The sequence below is a fragment of the Gasterosteus aculeatus genome, chromosome 8, assembly GCF_964276395.1.
Source record: "Gasterosteus aculeatus chromosome 8, fGasAcu3.hap1.1, whole genome shotgun sequence".
NCBI lineage: Eukaryota > Metazoa > Chordata > Actinopteri > Perciformes > Gasterosteidae > Gasterosteus > Gasterosteus aculeatus.
In genome coordinates, this window is record NC_135695.1 from 8,747,046 (window position 1) to 8,763,839 (window position 16,794).

General features: G+C 43.3%; 1 protein-coding gene across 2 annotated transcripts in view; it reads right to left on the reverse strand.

Moving 5' to 3' along the window:
• Positions 1 to 16,794, reverse strand: part of bcar3 (BCAR3 adaptor protein, NSP family member) — a 48,966-nt gene that overhangs the window by 31,000 nt on the left and 1,172 nt on the right. Inside the window, exons 2-4 of one of the 2 annotated variants that reach the window (XM_078108039.1) lie at positions 16,477 to 16,614; positions 10,314 to 10,481; positions 7,231 to 7,345 (exon numbers count right to left, since the gene is read on the reverse strand). In XM_078108039.1, the coding sequence (XP_077964165.1) occupies positions 7,231 to 7,345; positions 10,314 to 10,415 (217 nt within the window). In that variant the 5' untranslated portion in view covers positions 10,416 to 10,481; positions 16,477 to 16,614. Of the gene's footprint in view, positions 1 to 705; positions 963 to 7,230; positions 7,346 to 10,313; positions 10,482 to 16,476; positions 16,615 to 16,794 lie in introns of those variants that run through there. The other variant, XM_040183536.2, reaches the window with a different exon arrangement.

Below are 16,794 nucleotides of genomic sequence, written 5' to 3' on the forward strand. Positions count from 1 at the left end.
GTCGTCCCGCTCTGTGGCTCGCTGTTTAAAGATGTGTTCTCATCACTGAAAGGTCAAAGTTTCCATCTGAGCAGCTGTCATTTAACCAGTGTTTCTTAAGAGCCTCACATTCACCGCTTGGTTTTAGGCCATATACGACATATATTGATGACTTTGCAGCGGTATCCAAAGCTTCGATTCATCAAATCAATGTCTGACTGAGAGGAATAAACTTCTACGACATGTTAAAGCTGGGAAGCGAAACCTTGAAGGCGTGATCCCAAACTTAAAAGAAAAAAAAAAACCTTGACGAATGCCCTTGATCTTATCTGTCATATTTCATGTAATTATTTCCTTCTGAAGTCTCCACAGTTGGCACCACCAATCCCAGCCACCACAGTCACACCCAGTGTCTTGGGAAGGCAACGTATGGCTCAGAAAGCCCCCGAGCAGATCCAGCTCACTTGCTGGCTGTAAACAAGTCGACCAGAGGGGATGGAGAGCGCGCTGGGAGACGCAGAGGAGGGAGTGCGGCGAAACGTGCATCCGCCACAGAAAAACACAGAAACACGAAATAATACTTTCTATTTTTAACCCACAGCTTAAATGACGGGAAAGTCAGAAAAACACACCAAGGGGTAAACAATGTGCAACTGTCTCCACACATTCCTACACAACTACGGTAGATTGATGCACACTCACATAGAGACATGTATTCACTCCTACCTGTCAGTGGGATCTGCTGTTCCTGATATTTGCTCTTCTTTATCTTCCAGGGGGTAAAAAGTTGTTTCAGAAGGATTCCATGTCCGTGAGTTTGTGTGAATGACTTGAGTTGCTGACTAGCTGGCCGACGCTCACGCTCCTTCAGACAGGCAACAACAAGTAGGCTGCTCAGTCAGGAGCCCTGCCTTCCCCTTTCTCTCTCTGGGGAGTGATTTGCGAGGTCCCGGCCCTTCCTCCTCCTCCTCCTCCTCCACCACAGTGTTTGGGAGGAGTTTTCTTTCTTTCTTGTTTTAGCTGAGTTGCCCCTTTCCCCCACCCACCCCCCTCCTCCCCCAACTCCTGAACAAAACTCTCAGCCCTCCTCCTCCTCCTCTGTGTTCCCTGCACAGCCTCATAATTAATGCTGCAAATCTTCCAACACCACCAGCCGCTGTGGTGCTGAGATAAGACGTGGATGTGACTGAATGTTGCTGAATGCAGAGAGAAACCCTCTTGCATGGGTGTGACGTGCTTGAGCTCGAGGTGCACTCTGGACTGGTGGAGTTTAACTGCTGGTCTCGGAGTGGAGTCAAACATAAACCAGCTCGGCATCGCACTGAAATCTACTTCTAACAAAGCTTTCAATCTGTAGAGTAGAAATAATTACACTTCATCTGGTGAATTGGACGAAACATCAGAAGAGCTCTAGTAGTTTCATCGGGTATGAGGTCATGTTGAGTGTGTGTGTGTGTGTGTGTGCGCGCGCTGACTGGACCTCAAGAAAACACTCTCTCCTGTCTTTGTCCTCCTGTTCCTCTGTATTGTCTACAGTTGATAACACGCAGACACGTGCATGTGTGTGCACGTTTCCTTTCAGACAATACAAGGAGAGCATCCTGCTGCTATGAAAGCTGAGCTGATTGGATGGCCTGCATAGGACAGACACACATAGAAACACACGCGCACACACACGCACACAAAGAGGGATGCGGCCACAATCCTTTTTTTTTACATTTGGATCTTTGCTATTTACGGAACATTGGTAGTTATTAAAAAAAAGCTGGTAAAGTGCACGAGGGCCGACGCTGTCCTTAAAATGGAATATTTGGGTTTGCCAAACATGCCAAGTCAAATGTCATAAGTTACAAAAACAATAAAAAGATTCTACATATGGTGTTGAAGATAATTATTTTCAGCCGATAAAAATCATACGCCAGTGATTCCCATTACTTTTGCTTGAATCGAAGAATCTCTCTTTTTCACCAGTACAGAAGATGTCCACAAACTAAAACTAGACAGTAAGACAACACACAGTCAGTGGATATAAATTGAATACTAAATCTTAAAGTCGTACTCCTAACCAACCACAACACATAAATCCATTCAATATAAAAGGTCCTGACGCATTAAACAACAGTGAGTAGTATGTCGAAGCCTGGACTCCAGCAGAGACGCACTGTTGAGTAAATGTCAGTCCTATCTCACATGGGCTTGTGAAAAATACTGGAATCTTTGTGTGTGCGACGGTGGTGTTTCCAGGAAGGTGTGGAGTGAGTCAGGGAGGATGATGGGGGAGGGAGGGGGGCAGATGAGCACAACATTCCTTGACTGATATATGTGATACGTCTCCTTCTGATAGAAAAGATGTTACCAAGTCGTTTGCCTTTTGTGAAAACCGGCACGTGCTCATTCTCGCCTTTAACAGATCTCACGTAGGTGGACTGTAGGGCTCTGTGGAAAAGGCACTTTGTTCTCACAGCGGCTGCCCATTTGTTCTGGTTGTGCTCATAATGGGATGCAGCTTAAAGTGGAATGAAAATGTGTAGATTGCAGTTTCTTTTCCCCGTTTGAGAGTTATTTAGCTGTGCTAAAGCCGTTAGATGTGTGTGATTATATGTAAAGGGGCAGAACAGGATGTCCCATTGTCATTTCCTCCACTTAACACAGTATTTTTAGACATTTCATGCAGTGTACAAATTAATCGCACCGCAGGGGAAGTCTACAACATCGAGGCTCGACCTCCAGCTTCAAAAAGTTGACAGATGAAAATGTTTAAACATTATGTCAAAAACCGAGTCGGCAGAATGTGTCCTCATTACAACCATTTCCTGCACTTCCTGCTGAAGCGAGTCCTCGGGCCGAGCCCCGCTCCGGCACATTGGCACTCAGGCAGCACATCGCGCTGGCACAACGCCTCGCTGAGTCACATGTTTCCACACAGCGACCACGGCTCCACCTCAGGGCATCGGTGTTCCCCACACCATTAAAGAGATGGGTTTGGCTTCCCCACCTTCTTCAGGTCTCACCTTCACATAATTGGATTTAAGTAGAACTGGTTTATTATTACTTGTGTAACGGACATTTTTGCCTTGAGTCTTGGTTCCCCTCCGTGTGGAGTTTCGTTGTGTTCCTGTGGCTCCTCGGTGTGAAGATATGAAACGTTCCAAGATTATTCCAGCTATCCCCCCCTCACTCCCCTTTTCCTTCTATAGATCTCTATATACACGTGTGGGTGTTTTCATGTGAGTGTTTAGCGATCAGAAACGTGTGACGTGTAAATAGCTCAATATTTCTGCCACTCCTCATTCTTCTGGCTGCAGATAAAAAAACTATTAGTTTGAGTTTGTTATGTTGACTGACTGTAGTTGTGGTTTTCCGACACTTTCACAGCACAAAAACAACCTGGTTTATTATTCATTCCGGTGACAGATACAGAGCAAAAATACATGAAATGCAGTGAATGATTATAATCACAAACCACATTTTAGACAAATGTATCACATACCATTTTTTTTTTTTTTTAAACTACATTTTTAAAGCGTTTCTGTTTTTTGGATGTTCCTATCTTGGATGAGCCTAATTCTGGGAACTTGTTTTGACATACGAGAGATAACCGTTGGTGTTACTAACACATGCCGACAGACGGAAGAACATGTTTATAGTACACTAGTATTAACTCCCGGTCATGTTGATGACTTAATCACCTTCAAAAGGGAGATTATTCCGGTTCAGCCTCCACTCCTTGTGGGATTTAACAGAAGTTATCTAACGTGCAAAGGTTGCGGCCTGGAAAATCTCTGCGTTCTCAATTAGAGGTGTTGTCTGTATTAACGGACAGTGTCAGTGTGGTTTGAATAGTGAGCATTTTGCACAGAGCTGCTGCGTTGTTCCGTAGCTGTTCACTTAAAAAGAAAGTTCAAATCGAGAATTTCACCTGGCTTGAAGTGTGTTCAAGTTATGATGTGAGAAAAACACTGAAAGCCCAACAGCTCACCGGCAGTTTAAGTAAGCCGAGAGTTATGCACGTGTTTAAGTGTCAACGTTACTCTGCAATGACCGCCGTAAAATATTCTGTCGCCATGGCAACACCGCTGTCCACCAGGGAGACAAACAAACAAGCAAACAAAGTGTCTGCACGAAACACCTGCTGTCTCTCTCTGTTTCTCACAAGAACAATGTGGGACTTGAGTCAATCCAAGTTTAGCAGAGTACGGCGTTATTTCGTCTGGCTCGCTCACTTCCTCGGCCCGTGAAGTTCAGGAAGGGACACAGTAGATCAGATCCAGGGACCAAACAGCTGGTGCAGCTCAGCGAGTGGAAATAAACCTACATTTCTATTATAAATGATTAAACTGCAACAACTATTTTGGTAAGGTAGAAGAACAATAACGGTGAAAAAAGAGCAACTTAATAACTAAAAATATCTGAACCTAACAACCATGTGATGAATAGTGTGATGAGAAAGAATCGCTACTTCCAACATCCGCTCCGGGAAAACACGATCGCGTTGTCTGAAATGGTTGTTGATAGGGGCACATGCACAGGGCACGGCGGTTTGTTTTAGGCCCCATCGGAGCCATTTCCTGTCCCAGCGGTTCAACGAGAATTTAAAAATGAGATGAGAGCCCAAAACCTTGTGTCTGTGAATCATCACAAGTTAAAGACGCAGTCTCTCCTTTAAATTGTGAGGGAGGAGTCTGTTCAAACTGTACACTTATGGTCACCATTTCAATATGACTATATTCTACAGACATGTTTGTGTGCAGAAAAAGAGACTAGATACTATCCATGCTAGATGTGCCCTGAAATACGTGAAATCAGCATGTGTTTTACTGAGGCCTCCCATCTTACTGTCTAATTGGAGCATCTCTTCTTCTCTGCTGTATTTTAAGTCATGCCAACAGGGAAAGTACCTGACGCGCACCCCACAGACACGCACACGCACGCACAGGTTCGTATTCAAGCCACGTAATCACACACTGCGGCAAACAAACATAAATATGGTGAAACTCACATGTGCCTGGACGCTGTGCGTGAGTGTGCACGTGTTTCATCCTGAAGGTGCTCTCACTGGAATGCTCTGATCTGGGTCAAATGTTGACTTGGCATTTTTGGATGTTTTGTGTGTGTGTGTGCGTGTGTGTGTCAGTGTGTGCGCGTGCACCATTAGCTGAACAAATCTGCCCTTTGTGGTAGTGATGGGGGCGGCAGGCTGCCAGGGAGACAGATAATACCGAAGTAGTTGGTGACTGAGGGATTTCAACCAGAGGCCGTTTCACCTCAGCGACGCAGCCGGTTGTGGCGACAGGAACGTGAACATGTACGTCTCTCTGTGAATTCATCATCTCATGTGTTTTATTAGTATTTGGTGGACAGGACTTACTGTACTTGTCAATCACAGATCAATTGGATTTTTAGTTTTCTTGTTTTTTATGCTGTTAAAATATTTATTTGCATTACAGTGGTCAAGGTAAGTCCTCTCTCGCTCTCTTTACTGTAGATGTTAATGCATTAGCTACAATGTCAGTCCATTACAAGGAATTTAATATGTTAAATAAAATAAATATTTATAGTAAAGATATACAGTAGATATAGAAATACTTGTTAGATGAAATGCCAATATTTATATTAGGTATACCACTAAAGTTTCTATTCACACATAATTTATTATTAATTACAATAAACGAATATGGCTTGTGTGAAAATACATCACATCAGAATACCTTTGATTTCTTTATTAAATTAAGCAGTACAGTAAAAGCTGCCATTGTGTTGACGTCACATTCTCCTGGTGTTTCATTCCCCTTACATGTCTATAGAAGCCAATCTTCAAACGGTTCCTTTACCATTTTATTCCTTTGTTTCTGATTTCAGAGGCTTTCTGCACTTTTATTGCCCCTTAACACCGTTACAGCCCTACAAAGGAAATGGAAAGCAACAAACTTTAATTAACACAAAACGTAACATCTTTTAAAGACGGTGCTGTAAATGAAACGGTTTTATGCTTTCCACGTGTTGAGGTTTGTGTTTTCTTTTAGCCGACCAGCAAACCCCCGGGTTCACTGTGCAGCAGGAGAAGGCTTTATAGCCCCCGCTTACTTCGGCAAGTTTAAACAGTAAAGTTAAACAAGAGAACGCGTCCACACTGCGGATTGAGGCAAATGTGATGCATTGTTTTGGTCACAAACCACAAACACGCGTCTTGTGATTGTGTTCTTTGTGCATATTTATTCCTGTATTATGATGCGAGAACCGCCGCCGGGGTCAACAAGTCAGAAAGCTACACGTTAGCTTCAGAAGACTCACAAAGATGATTCCTCCACTTGGTGTAAGCCGGACTTCAGAGGGACTCAGTCACCAGGACAACAGCTACATTTCACAGTACAATGTGTGGGAAAACTGGGCAAACAAAGCAGGCGGTCCCGCACAGACCTGAACACATCGCCGCTGCGTCACCGCACACACTTCTGCAAGTGATTAAACCCAGCGGGACAGGAGGCCTCAGCACCCTCCTCCTTATTTACTGACAGCTTTGGAAGTGTTCACCTGTGTGTGCGTGTGTGTGTGTGTGTGTGTGAGAGAGAGAATGTGTACCCAACAAAGCATTGACCTCAAGCAGACTATCCCCTCCCCACAACTGCACCCCCCAGGCATAAGCGTGTCTTTACATGACACTAATGCTACCCGTCTCCGTTCCTCCCCTTGAGTACCCGGAGAGAAGACAAAAGACAGGACCTTTAGTGCCTCTCCTTCCCCTTCTCCTCTCTACCTTTGGCTGTGCTTCAGCATCAAAGTCCTTTTTGATATCTTCTTCTTCATCCGTTTAAAAAGCAGTTACGTTTAATGTTTACAAATTCATCTACTGCCCGTATTCATGGTTTGGTTTCTCAAAGAAGCCCTCATTATAGCCAATGTAGCATTGCATTTTGCTCTGTATTTATAATAGAATTCATTCTCTTCACTGGCATTAGTTGTGCGATGCTCAAATCACTTGCTGGATTTTTGGGGGTTGAAAATAACTTGAAACGGTTTATACAAACCAAAATAAATCCCCAAAAATAAGTGTGCAACACAGCTGCTCCCTGCAGCTCACCTGCGAGAGAGGGGCCCGATATACTGAGGCTTCATTTACTTAAAGACTCCATGGAGACTTGAACATGGAGCCAGAATCAACTAGATAAATGGAACAGATAAGGTCTAACTATGTGTGTGTGTGTGTGTGTGTGTGTGTGTGGGGAGGGGGGGGCGCCTGTCTGTATGTGGTACCTCTCCTCCTCTCTCGCTCCTGGAGGAGGCGTAGAGAAGTGAGAAGGTGCAGGCGGTGAAGGTGATTGTGGACTCCAAGCTCCAAGAGGTCATACTCCGAGAGGTGGAGCAGGTCCTGGAAAACACAAAGACACAAAGTTAATGCACTGACCCGGTTCGGGGCTGGAACAACACAAGGTTTTATTTGCGTTGCTTCTTTACTGATCTTTAAAGTACACCTTTCAGCCACACGAGGGAGCCTCAGAAATGACTTTATTCTGAAAAGATCGTATGCATCTGAAGAGCCGAAATTGACATGCATTGCTAGAAAACGCACAAAATTTGGTTCCCTTACTTTTGTGTAGAGAAGTGCAAGTTCAATCTGACAACGTTACTAATAAATAAACATCAATTCAAAAAACGATGATAAAAAGCATTGAATGTCTCTCAAATCTCAAACACTTTTTCCTTTTTAAGCCTGCCAACAATTAATTGTGTCAATGTCACTCCCCTGCGCAAGATTTTGATTTCTTATCACGGGAGTCTCAACACTGTTTCCACTTGTCCTCCTTTTTGACAAAGACATTTTTTCTCAGCAGTTTGTGCACGAAGAGAAGCCAAGTGTATCTTAATGGTGTATCCAGGCCTGTGTCACTATGGGGTGACATTCAGAACACAAGGACATACGGATTGAAGTGCCACACAGGAAAGACACTACTTTTGTGCTTCGTAAGCAACAAACAGTTTGTCTAGACACCTTGGTGGCTCCAGAAGAGCAAAAGAAAAATTGCTGTCTTCCAGAAGTGTGTCATGTCCTCCCCTCATCCTGCGCCTGTCATTATAGCATTGTCTTAGACACACGCACACACAAAAAACACACACCCTGCCTCACTTTGACGCTCACTATGGTATTAATGTAAACGACCCCTCACATGGCCACAAAGTCTTTGATCCAGAGCTCAACCTTGTACATGAATGGAACACACACACACACACACACACACACACCTCTCCCAGCTCCAAACCATGTTGTTTTGGTTTCTCAACAATACGCACATTCTCTACGCACAAAACAATAGCTCAAATAAGACTGTGCAGGGTGAAACCATGAACATAAACACACAGTGTAGTCAAATTACAGTCACTCTCAGTCATGGGCAGAAAGTTAATAGTTACAAACTCCTGCTCACACCTACATACCAAAGCCATCCACTCGCACACATTTGTGAACACACACACACACACACACACACACACACAGAAGAGGAAGATGACACTTAGTTCTGCGGAGTGACACACGCACACCACAATGCTGATTGTGTGTGTGTCACAAGCCTATAATCTATCTCAGAATCTGTCTCTCCTCCCTCTGTTATTCTCGTCTCCCTCTGCGTGCAACAGCAACCTGACATGTTTTCCTTTTTTCTTTCTTCTCCAGAACAACAGTAGGATCCCTCATACGAGTCCTCTCGGAGCGTTGACAAAGCCGTTGTGAATGTTGGTTTTGCCCTCGTGAATGTTGTTGCAGCCATGATGGTGGTGGTGAGCGGTGTGGTACAGGCAGCACCGGCCAGAGAAGATGTTGAAATGAATCTGGGAGTGTTTTTCAACAGCTCTACAGAGCTTTTAAAAGCTATTTTAAGTTTTGGTATTTTAGCGTAGTATTGTGTATTTTAGTGAAGAAACCTTCATATGCCAGAAAGACTTTTGATCACATTCCATCCATGTTTACACACAATGTTGTTGTTCATCATGCATCATGCCGTAAAGGTATTAAAACAAAAGGATTTAATTGAAAATTGGACAGCCAGGATCTTCGGTTATCAGAGGTGCAAAACACCCCGTCTCTCGCCCGAAGTTGGCTGGGATTGACTCCAGCCCCCCCGCGACCCTGTGTGCAGGATAAGCAGTGTGAAGATGGCTGGATGGATGGACGATATAATATGCACCTGATATTACATTACTTTATAAATGTCAGACGTCCCGTCTGCATGAATGGTGATAAAACGTGCGCTCTTCTCTTCCTCCAGAATGTCAACCGCAAAACCAATGTTTGCCCTCACTGGAGCTTATTGGCTAAATTGTATGTCACACATTGTTTTTATTTAATCAGCAGTTGGGGATAATCAGATGAAGCCCCTTCCTGGGTTTGCACCCATGTAACTCAGCAGGAATGGGATCTATACAAACAAACAGTTTACGCAGGGTGCAATATTAGACACTGATGAACCTAATTGAGACATTTGCTCAAACATCTGTAGGGATAATCCTGTTCTCCCAAAATATTGTAGGGATATGTCCCCTTTATCCTTATGCAAACCAATTAACTTGGACATGATTTTACTACAAAAGTAATTTATTTCAGTGCACAGTAACATTTACTGACGAATTAGGGGATTACAACTCAGAAAGTCGTCTAACTTTAAGGGAGAACATTTCACAAAGAAACTTCCACCAAAACTTAATTATGGTGAAAAAACACTTTCTTGTCCTTGTTTTCTATGTATCTCCCTCGTTGCGCCTTTCACCTTCTTCCCCTTTTCCCATTAAGCCTTCACTAATTACACCAATGCATTGTGGGTATGCATTAGCACGAGGTAATTGAATAATTCATGTTATTGGCTAATTAATCTCATCTCCCGGCCAATGGCTGTGTAGTGTTCCGACTGAAGTTGGCTAATGGCTGGATGTTAAAATAGCCCCTAAATCATTGTGCATCCAGTCTAATAGGCCTAAGATTAAGTTTTATTAGGCGGCAGAATCAAGCTGCTGTGGGAAACACTTAACAAAAACACTTTGCACTCCTACACAAGCAAACAAAGCACCATAAGTAATTTAGGTAACATCTTTAATATGAGGCATGAATTAAATGGTTGAGGCCAAACAATTCATTTCTACAACGTAAATGACTGAATGACACCCGTCTCCTTCGCACATGCACAACCAAGAAGAGACTGAGAAAGGGACGGAGGAGGTCTAGGTTGATGAAGTTGAAGTTTTCTGTTCTGTAACTCTATTAGACCTGCTTTTTTGTGTTTAATAGGGAATAACTGCTTGTGTCTCTTTAGGTTTTGTAGGTTTGTTTGTAGGTCTTCATGCATTACCTCCACACCGTCATATTCCTGCTCCAGCGCTGGGCAGTATTCTGGCAATCCCAGCTGGCTCAGCCATCGAGAGATAGACTGATGCTTCATGGTGACACACATGCACCCTCACAGGCAGGAAAGGAGACGCACACACAATCCTCCACTCGCACGACTTGCAGATGCAACCTGGAACACAGAGATGGAAGAGAAGAACTATTTAATTTAGATGGTCGTCAAACCCAAGCAGGTAAACACAATAAGAAATGAATGCCAATGAGACAAATTTTGAAACGGTTTGTGCAATTACTGCATGTAATCTTATTAGAAAAATGAGAGCCAGATAAAATAGAATTACTCATCTTCTCTATGCTATGTGTCCTTTCACTTGCAATGGCGGTGGAATCTTTCTGTTTACCTCTAGCTGGCAATTGGAAAGTACAACCAGACATGAATGATACATGTTCACAGACTCCCTTTAGGGGGGTCTGGGAGGAGGAACTTTGAACCGTAAGCACAGACCACATGTGGGAGGTTTCACTGTATGAAATATCTGAGCCGTTACAGTCTGTTAAAGACATTAATTGATACTTTGCAAGGCCGTTGACACGCTGTCCTTCCCTCCTACGATACCAGACTGCAAAGATCATCTGCAGGTATTTGTTGAGTCAATTCCTAAATGTGAGTTTGGTAGTTTATTTTTTAAAGTTTTGTTTTGAATTTGCACTGGAAATTGTCGTATTCCCATTTAGAAACAAGCAGCATTTAGAGTGGATGAAGATGCTCTTTTTTTTGTACAACATTCACAAGACTTGAAAAGAGGGCCGTTTTCTGTGTGTGAGAAAATGATGGGATCTATTTCCCCTGAGAGGCAGCTCTGTACCTCTTTAGCCAAGTCTTGTTCTTTATCAGGCTGAGAGGCGATTAGCAGAAACACCCAAGGGTGACGATGTCTCAGTCTCGACGGAAAGGCTGATACTGAGGACCGAGCTCTGTCTGTCATCACGACACGGCCACAAGACATGAAACAGAATGTACAGAAACAACACACTGAATAAGAGCTGCTTTCAGCCTCTCACACTGCTGCTGATTGCTTTTTACTTTACTACAGCAACATACGTAATGACAAAGGGAGAAAATATAAATGATGGAACTCCATGTCAAGATGCATCTTGTATCATGGATGCATAGAGAGTTTGTGAGCAAAATCTGCTGAGTTTAAACTGGCTCCACTTGGAAAAATCCTGTTAAGTGAATTGGCAGGGAAACTATATTCAGTATATTTGCTGACAGGAGAGAAGAGGGCAGAACCGAAACAAACGTGTCCTCCTAAGTTTGGGAACGTGGCGAGAGCAGGTTTTTTCTCAAGACATTGATCCATAAAATACATTTTCTAATAAGTTAATTCAGTACCGTTAGCTAATCATTTCCCCCGATGGGCGAGTATAGATATTGAGAGGGTGACTGCCACAGTACTTTACTGCAAACAGAACACAAATGCATATAATATGAAGGTACATCTTCATTGCACTAACCTATCAAATCTCTTTTTAATTAATCTACTCTTACAACAAGCAATTGGCATGCAGCACCCATCCAGTAAAAACTAAACTGGAATTCCGTTTGAAAGACAGAAAAGGCGTTTCTGCACTAAAAAGAAGTGAAGAGCTGCTTTAAAAAATAACATTTTATATTCTTCTGAAATGCTGACAGTTTCATAAGCTGCAACCCTTCAGAATATGTGAAATGTATGTAGATAACATTGTTCCGGATCAATAGAAAACAAATTCATATTGATAAAAACCATAATGACTTGTCTGCTGTATTTGAGTGCCTGTATATTAGCATCATTGTGTGTGTGTGTGTGTTACGTGAGTAAGCATGTAGCGGGTTGTGCTGCCATGACGCCTTATGCATGTGTGTGTTTGATTTTGTGTGTGCGGTAAAGACAGAACAACAAAGACCTTGTCAGGCAAAGAGGCGTTCACTAAGCACATGCAGTCCCCCCCACACACACACATCCTGACCCCCCCACCAATAACATTAAGTGATGTCACAGAGATATACATGCTTTCACTGACTAGCACTGAAGCTGGTTAGACCCGAGGATCCATCTCCCCACACACACACACACACACACACACACACACACACACACACACACACACACACACACACACACACACACACACACACACACACACACACACACACACACTTCTCTCAGTCATATCAATCTAATCTAGGAGTTATGAGTGTGGCATCATATGGATTAGCGGAGTCGTTCATTCAGTATATGGAGTCCTGCCAGTGTGTCGCACTATTTAACCTAATGGAGAAATTGAGGTTGTTCAGGAGAATGAATGACCTCTAAGTCCCGGCAGCAATGAGCTTATTCACAGTGACGTCCTGTATCGAGTACCAGGCGGATTCATGTCTGCACATGATGTTGATGTTATGTTGATGAACTGGGTGTTTGGTTTTAGCAAAGTAGTTCACACACACAATTATGCAAGCACTTATACATATGCATAGATGGAGCATCGTTGGCGTTATATATTGGCACTGATCTTATGTCAGATATAAATGATGCTGATGTTGCAAATATGCGCACTAACATACCTCGTCTTCATCTCTTAATGCCCCCTCCATCAACTGAAATGTTCTTCTTAAAAGCTACTGGAGGTCATTTTGATTGATTAATACGTTAACCTGCAATGTAATAAACTACTGTTGAACCGTGCTTACAATAATAAATAGTAGAATTAGAATCAAGGGACCTTACAAATGATTCTTCTGTCAAATTAGTCAAGACCTTTATACATATGTTGCATCCATCGGATATTTCTCAGCGTGGTCCCTATCCAATAAACTAACAATTAAAGTGTTGTTTCTTATATACTGTAATGTTTCAAGTTAAGACTAAATTAAACTGCCAATGGTAAAGGTTTTACAAAAATCCCACATTTCAGCCACAATGACATGTTTCTGTTCCTTTGAGCCGAGTATTATCTATCCGGATATATCTGCAACTGTGTCATTTCTAGTCACGATTGTAATAAAAGCTATCTGAAATGGCAATTGGTGACTAATGGGATTTAACTCAGGCTGCAGCTCCTGAGATTCATGGAGGGAAATCACAAACACATCGACATCAAGAAAGTACCTTTAGTCCTCTGAGGCCTGAACTGAATTTCAGAGTTTCACTTATCCCAAAAGGTGCCGTCCCTGTGATTACTGGAAAAATGTGGCATAACGCAGCAAAGTGAGACCCGCGTTGGCCCCACCCTGTCTGTCTGTGGCTCCCAATCCACTGCACGCGGACATCAGGGCCGTCAACAGCATCTTTCAGCCAGATGATCCGCGTCGTTAAACAGCTGTATGTCATTTTAAAGTGATAAAGCTTTCTCCTGCTTTTGTGAGCGGTTTCTCTTGTAAAACGCACCCGACGGGCTCCACGTGCCGAGTTGAAAAGTGTTGAAAGATCACAGAACCTTTTTCCAGACAAACAAATCAATTTGAAGATTGTGTGGAGGGAAAGCAGTTTAAAGGAGTTACGAAGCGCTTGCTTGGGAAAAAAGGAAACCTTTGCGTTTGTTGCATCTCACACGAGAAAAAAAGAAATGCCTGGGGTTCTTTTTCTGGATCAAAAACAAACACTGGTTTGACCCTAAAAATAAACCAGGCCAAAGCGAAGGGTCACATTGTGTGTAACTGCTTTTTACAGCAATGTTTTCTTCTGTTTACGAAGGAAGGCCGCATGCTCGTACACATTCCCAATGCTGCTGACGGGACAAGAGAAGAAGAGGTCAGCTCTGGTGAGCAGAAAAGACGTGAGAGTATTCCTAGTTGATCCCCATACTGAGAAATGAACCCGTGCTCTCGGCCCTAGGGGCTTCTTCTTCCTGTCCAATCCAACTTCCTCTGTAGTTTGACCTCAGCTTTTTCCCATGGTCACGTTTCTCTGGAGCGCGGTCACTGTGCCCATTGAACTAAATAAATTGAACGATCCCAGCATCACTAAATGAAACGGGCCCGGCTATTTGACAAACACTCAACAAATAACAAAGCGTACTACGGCAATTACATAAGTCAGGAGCAACACGGGAGGATCCTTTTGCCTTTTGCCAGTCACTCTCGATGTCTGCATTGGCTGCCTTCTACAGTCCAAGGGCATGCGCCTTGCCAATCACATTAGACTGACACAATCCAACAAATTGAATTAAGCTGCAAAAATAAAATCAGCATCACCACCAAGGCAATTCCAGCCTGTGTTATTGAGCACGCTGATTGATCATTTTAAATGAAGGACGCCACGCAGAGAGAAGATGAGACAATTTTCACTGCGGTACGGTTCACTCGGGCCACTGTGCTAATAATCTAGTTTGCATGGACAGTATGTTGGCTTCCGATTTGTCCTACAGCTCGAAAGGACACATGAGGATACATGCAAACTCACGCCAGCTGGAGTATTTCTCATTCAATATCAGCCATAAAAGCACACATTGTTACTAGCAGACAACATTGCACCACAAATACTAGGATGCGGCTGTTGGAGCAGGCAGGTTTTGAGCTCAATATCATTATAATCACATTTTTCAGATATGGCTTTATGGCTGTTCAAAAATCACATTAAATACTTGAATTTCATGACACAAAATATATAAGGAAACGTTTGCACTGTGCCTTTAACAGATGCCAAAAGGTACAGTGAAAAGAAACCACAATTTGCTAGAATTCATTAAAACTTTTGTCTACAGTAAAAATAATTACCAAATCACCAAAACAACACTAAAAGTTGATCCATTACTTCAATATTGAATTTCAGCTCATCCTCGGTGAGTGTAAATCTTTCAAAGGACACATGAACAATCGAGAGTTTTACATCGTATCTCAAGTCTCTCCCTGTAGTGGTTCTTGCCGTGAGAACATGTCTGAAGCTGTCTGGATGTTTGCACCTCTGGATTTCAGTAGCAAAAGAAGCAGCTGGAATACCGACAGACGGTCAGGTTAGACACGGAGTAACAAGGAGGCAGTAATCTCAGGGCTCATTAAACACGGAAGAAAACATCTTATTTGTGGGTAATGCCGGATGACTTATACGCGCGCTACAGGCAGACGGGTTTATTATCACACTGCACCACAACACCAGCGGTTTTCATGTGGGTTTGTGCCTGCAGAACTTCTGCATTTTTTGTATCCCAAACTAATTCAAATGTTCCCTCAGAGGCTTTCCTGCTGCTTTATTGGGTGTTTAAATACGTGTCTCTGTATTTCTTTTACATGTCCGGAGGGAACAGCCAAATAAGGGAAATACTTTGGCAGTGTAATTTAACCCCATCAAATTCATTTTCTAGTCTTCTAGTTCTTTACTGTGTCTTTGAGGGAATGAACCCTCATATTACTCAAATCACTAGTCAAACACTAATTAGTATAATTGAGTCTGCAAATCAAAATAGTAAAAACTGCAGTTTTTTTATCTCCAAGATGTGTTTCATCTTAAACACTGCTTGGCTCTCCAAACTATTTTAGGGGCTGTGAGCCAACACGTTTCCACAGCACTTTGTCGGCCTATAAAGCATAACCCGTTGGATATGCAGAGAATCTGTTGCAACTAGTCATCACTCGAATGGAATCAGTTTACGTCTTTAAAAATGGGTAAGAAGTGATGGAGACTGTCACAACAAAATGAACACTGCACTATAGTGTAATCTTAAGGTTATTTCCTCTGCTCCTATTTTAAAACACACTCACAGGAGCATGTGTGAAGACAATTCACACTTTTTGATGAAATAGCACCGTATGAAATGATGGTGGCTGAGAGATGGGAGATGGCAGGAGGAGGGAGGTATAATTTGCATGAGTCAGCTCTGAGTTAAGGGCATTCCTTCAGGGAACTAACAGCACAGCATCGGTTTATCTGAAGGAACTATGGAGGTCTAACGTGGCAACAAAGGGTCCCCCAACCTCAGAGGGACTTTCTTGCAAAACTGACTTGGTCTTACAACCCCTTTTTTAAAATCTTCGCCTGATTTGAACTGCACCAAATGAATTCCCTGTTGCGAAAAAAGCGCATCGTCTAAAACGTGCGTCCTGCAGGGTGAAAGGCGGGAGGCATCTTCACACGTCCACAAATCAAAAGACGCCAATCGCCGTCAGTTGATAGTTGAAAGGTGCGTCTTACCTTGCAGCGGACTCCTGCGTGCAGCGTGCAGCGTGCAGTGTGCACACCGCACGCGCGGCGGTTGTGGAGCTTCGTCTTTGCTGATAACTGGAGGTGTTCAGTCCACGAAGGGGCCGCGACTTCAGCGTCCGTCGACACCTGCGAGAAAAAGACCCTTGAATTACCTGTCAGCAGAGAGAGGGAGAAAGAGAGAGGAGAGAGAGGGGGGAGAGAGAGAGAGAGAGAGATAGGGGGGGGGGGGGGCTGTTTCATCGGGACATTTGGCTATTTCCAATGTCATGCAGGCTGCAGCGGGATTCGGACCTTGTTTGAAAACGA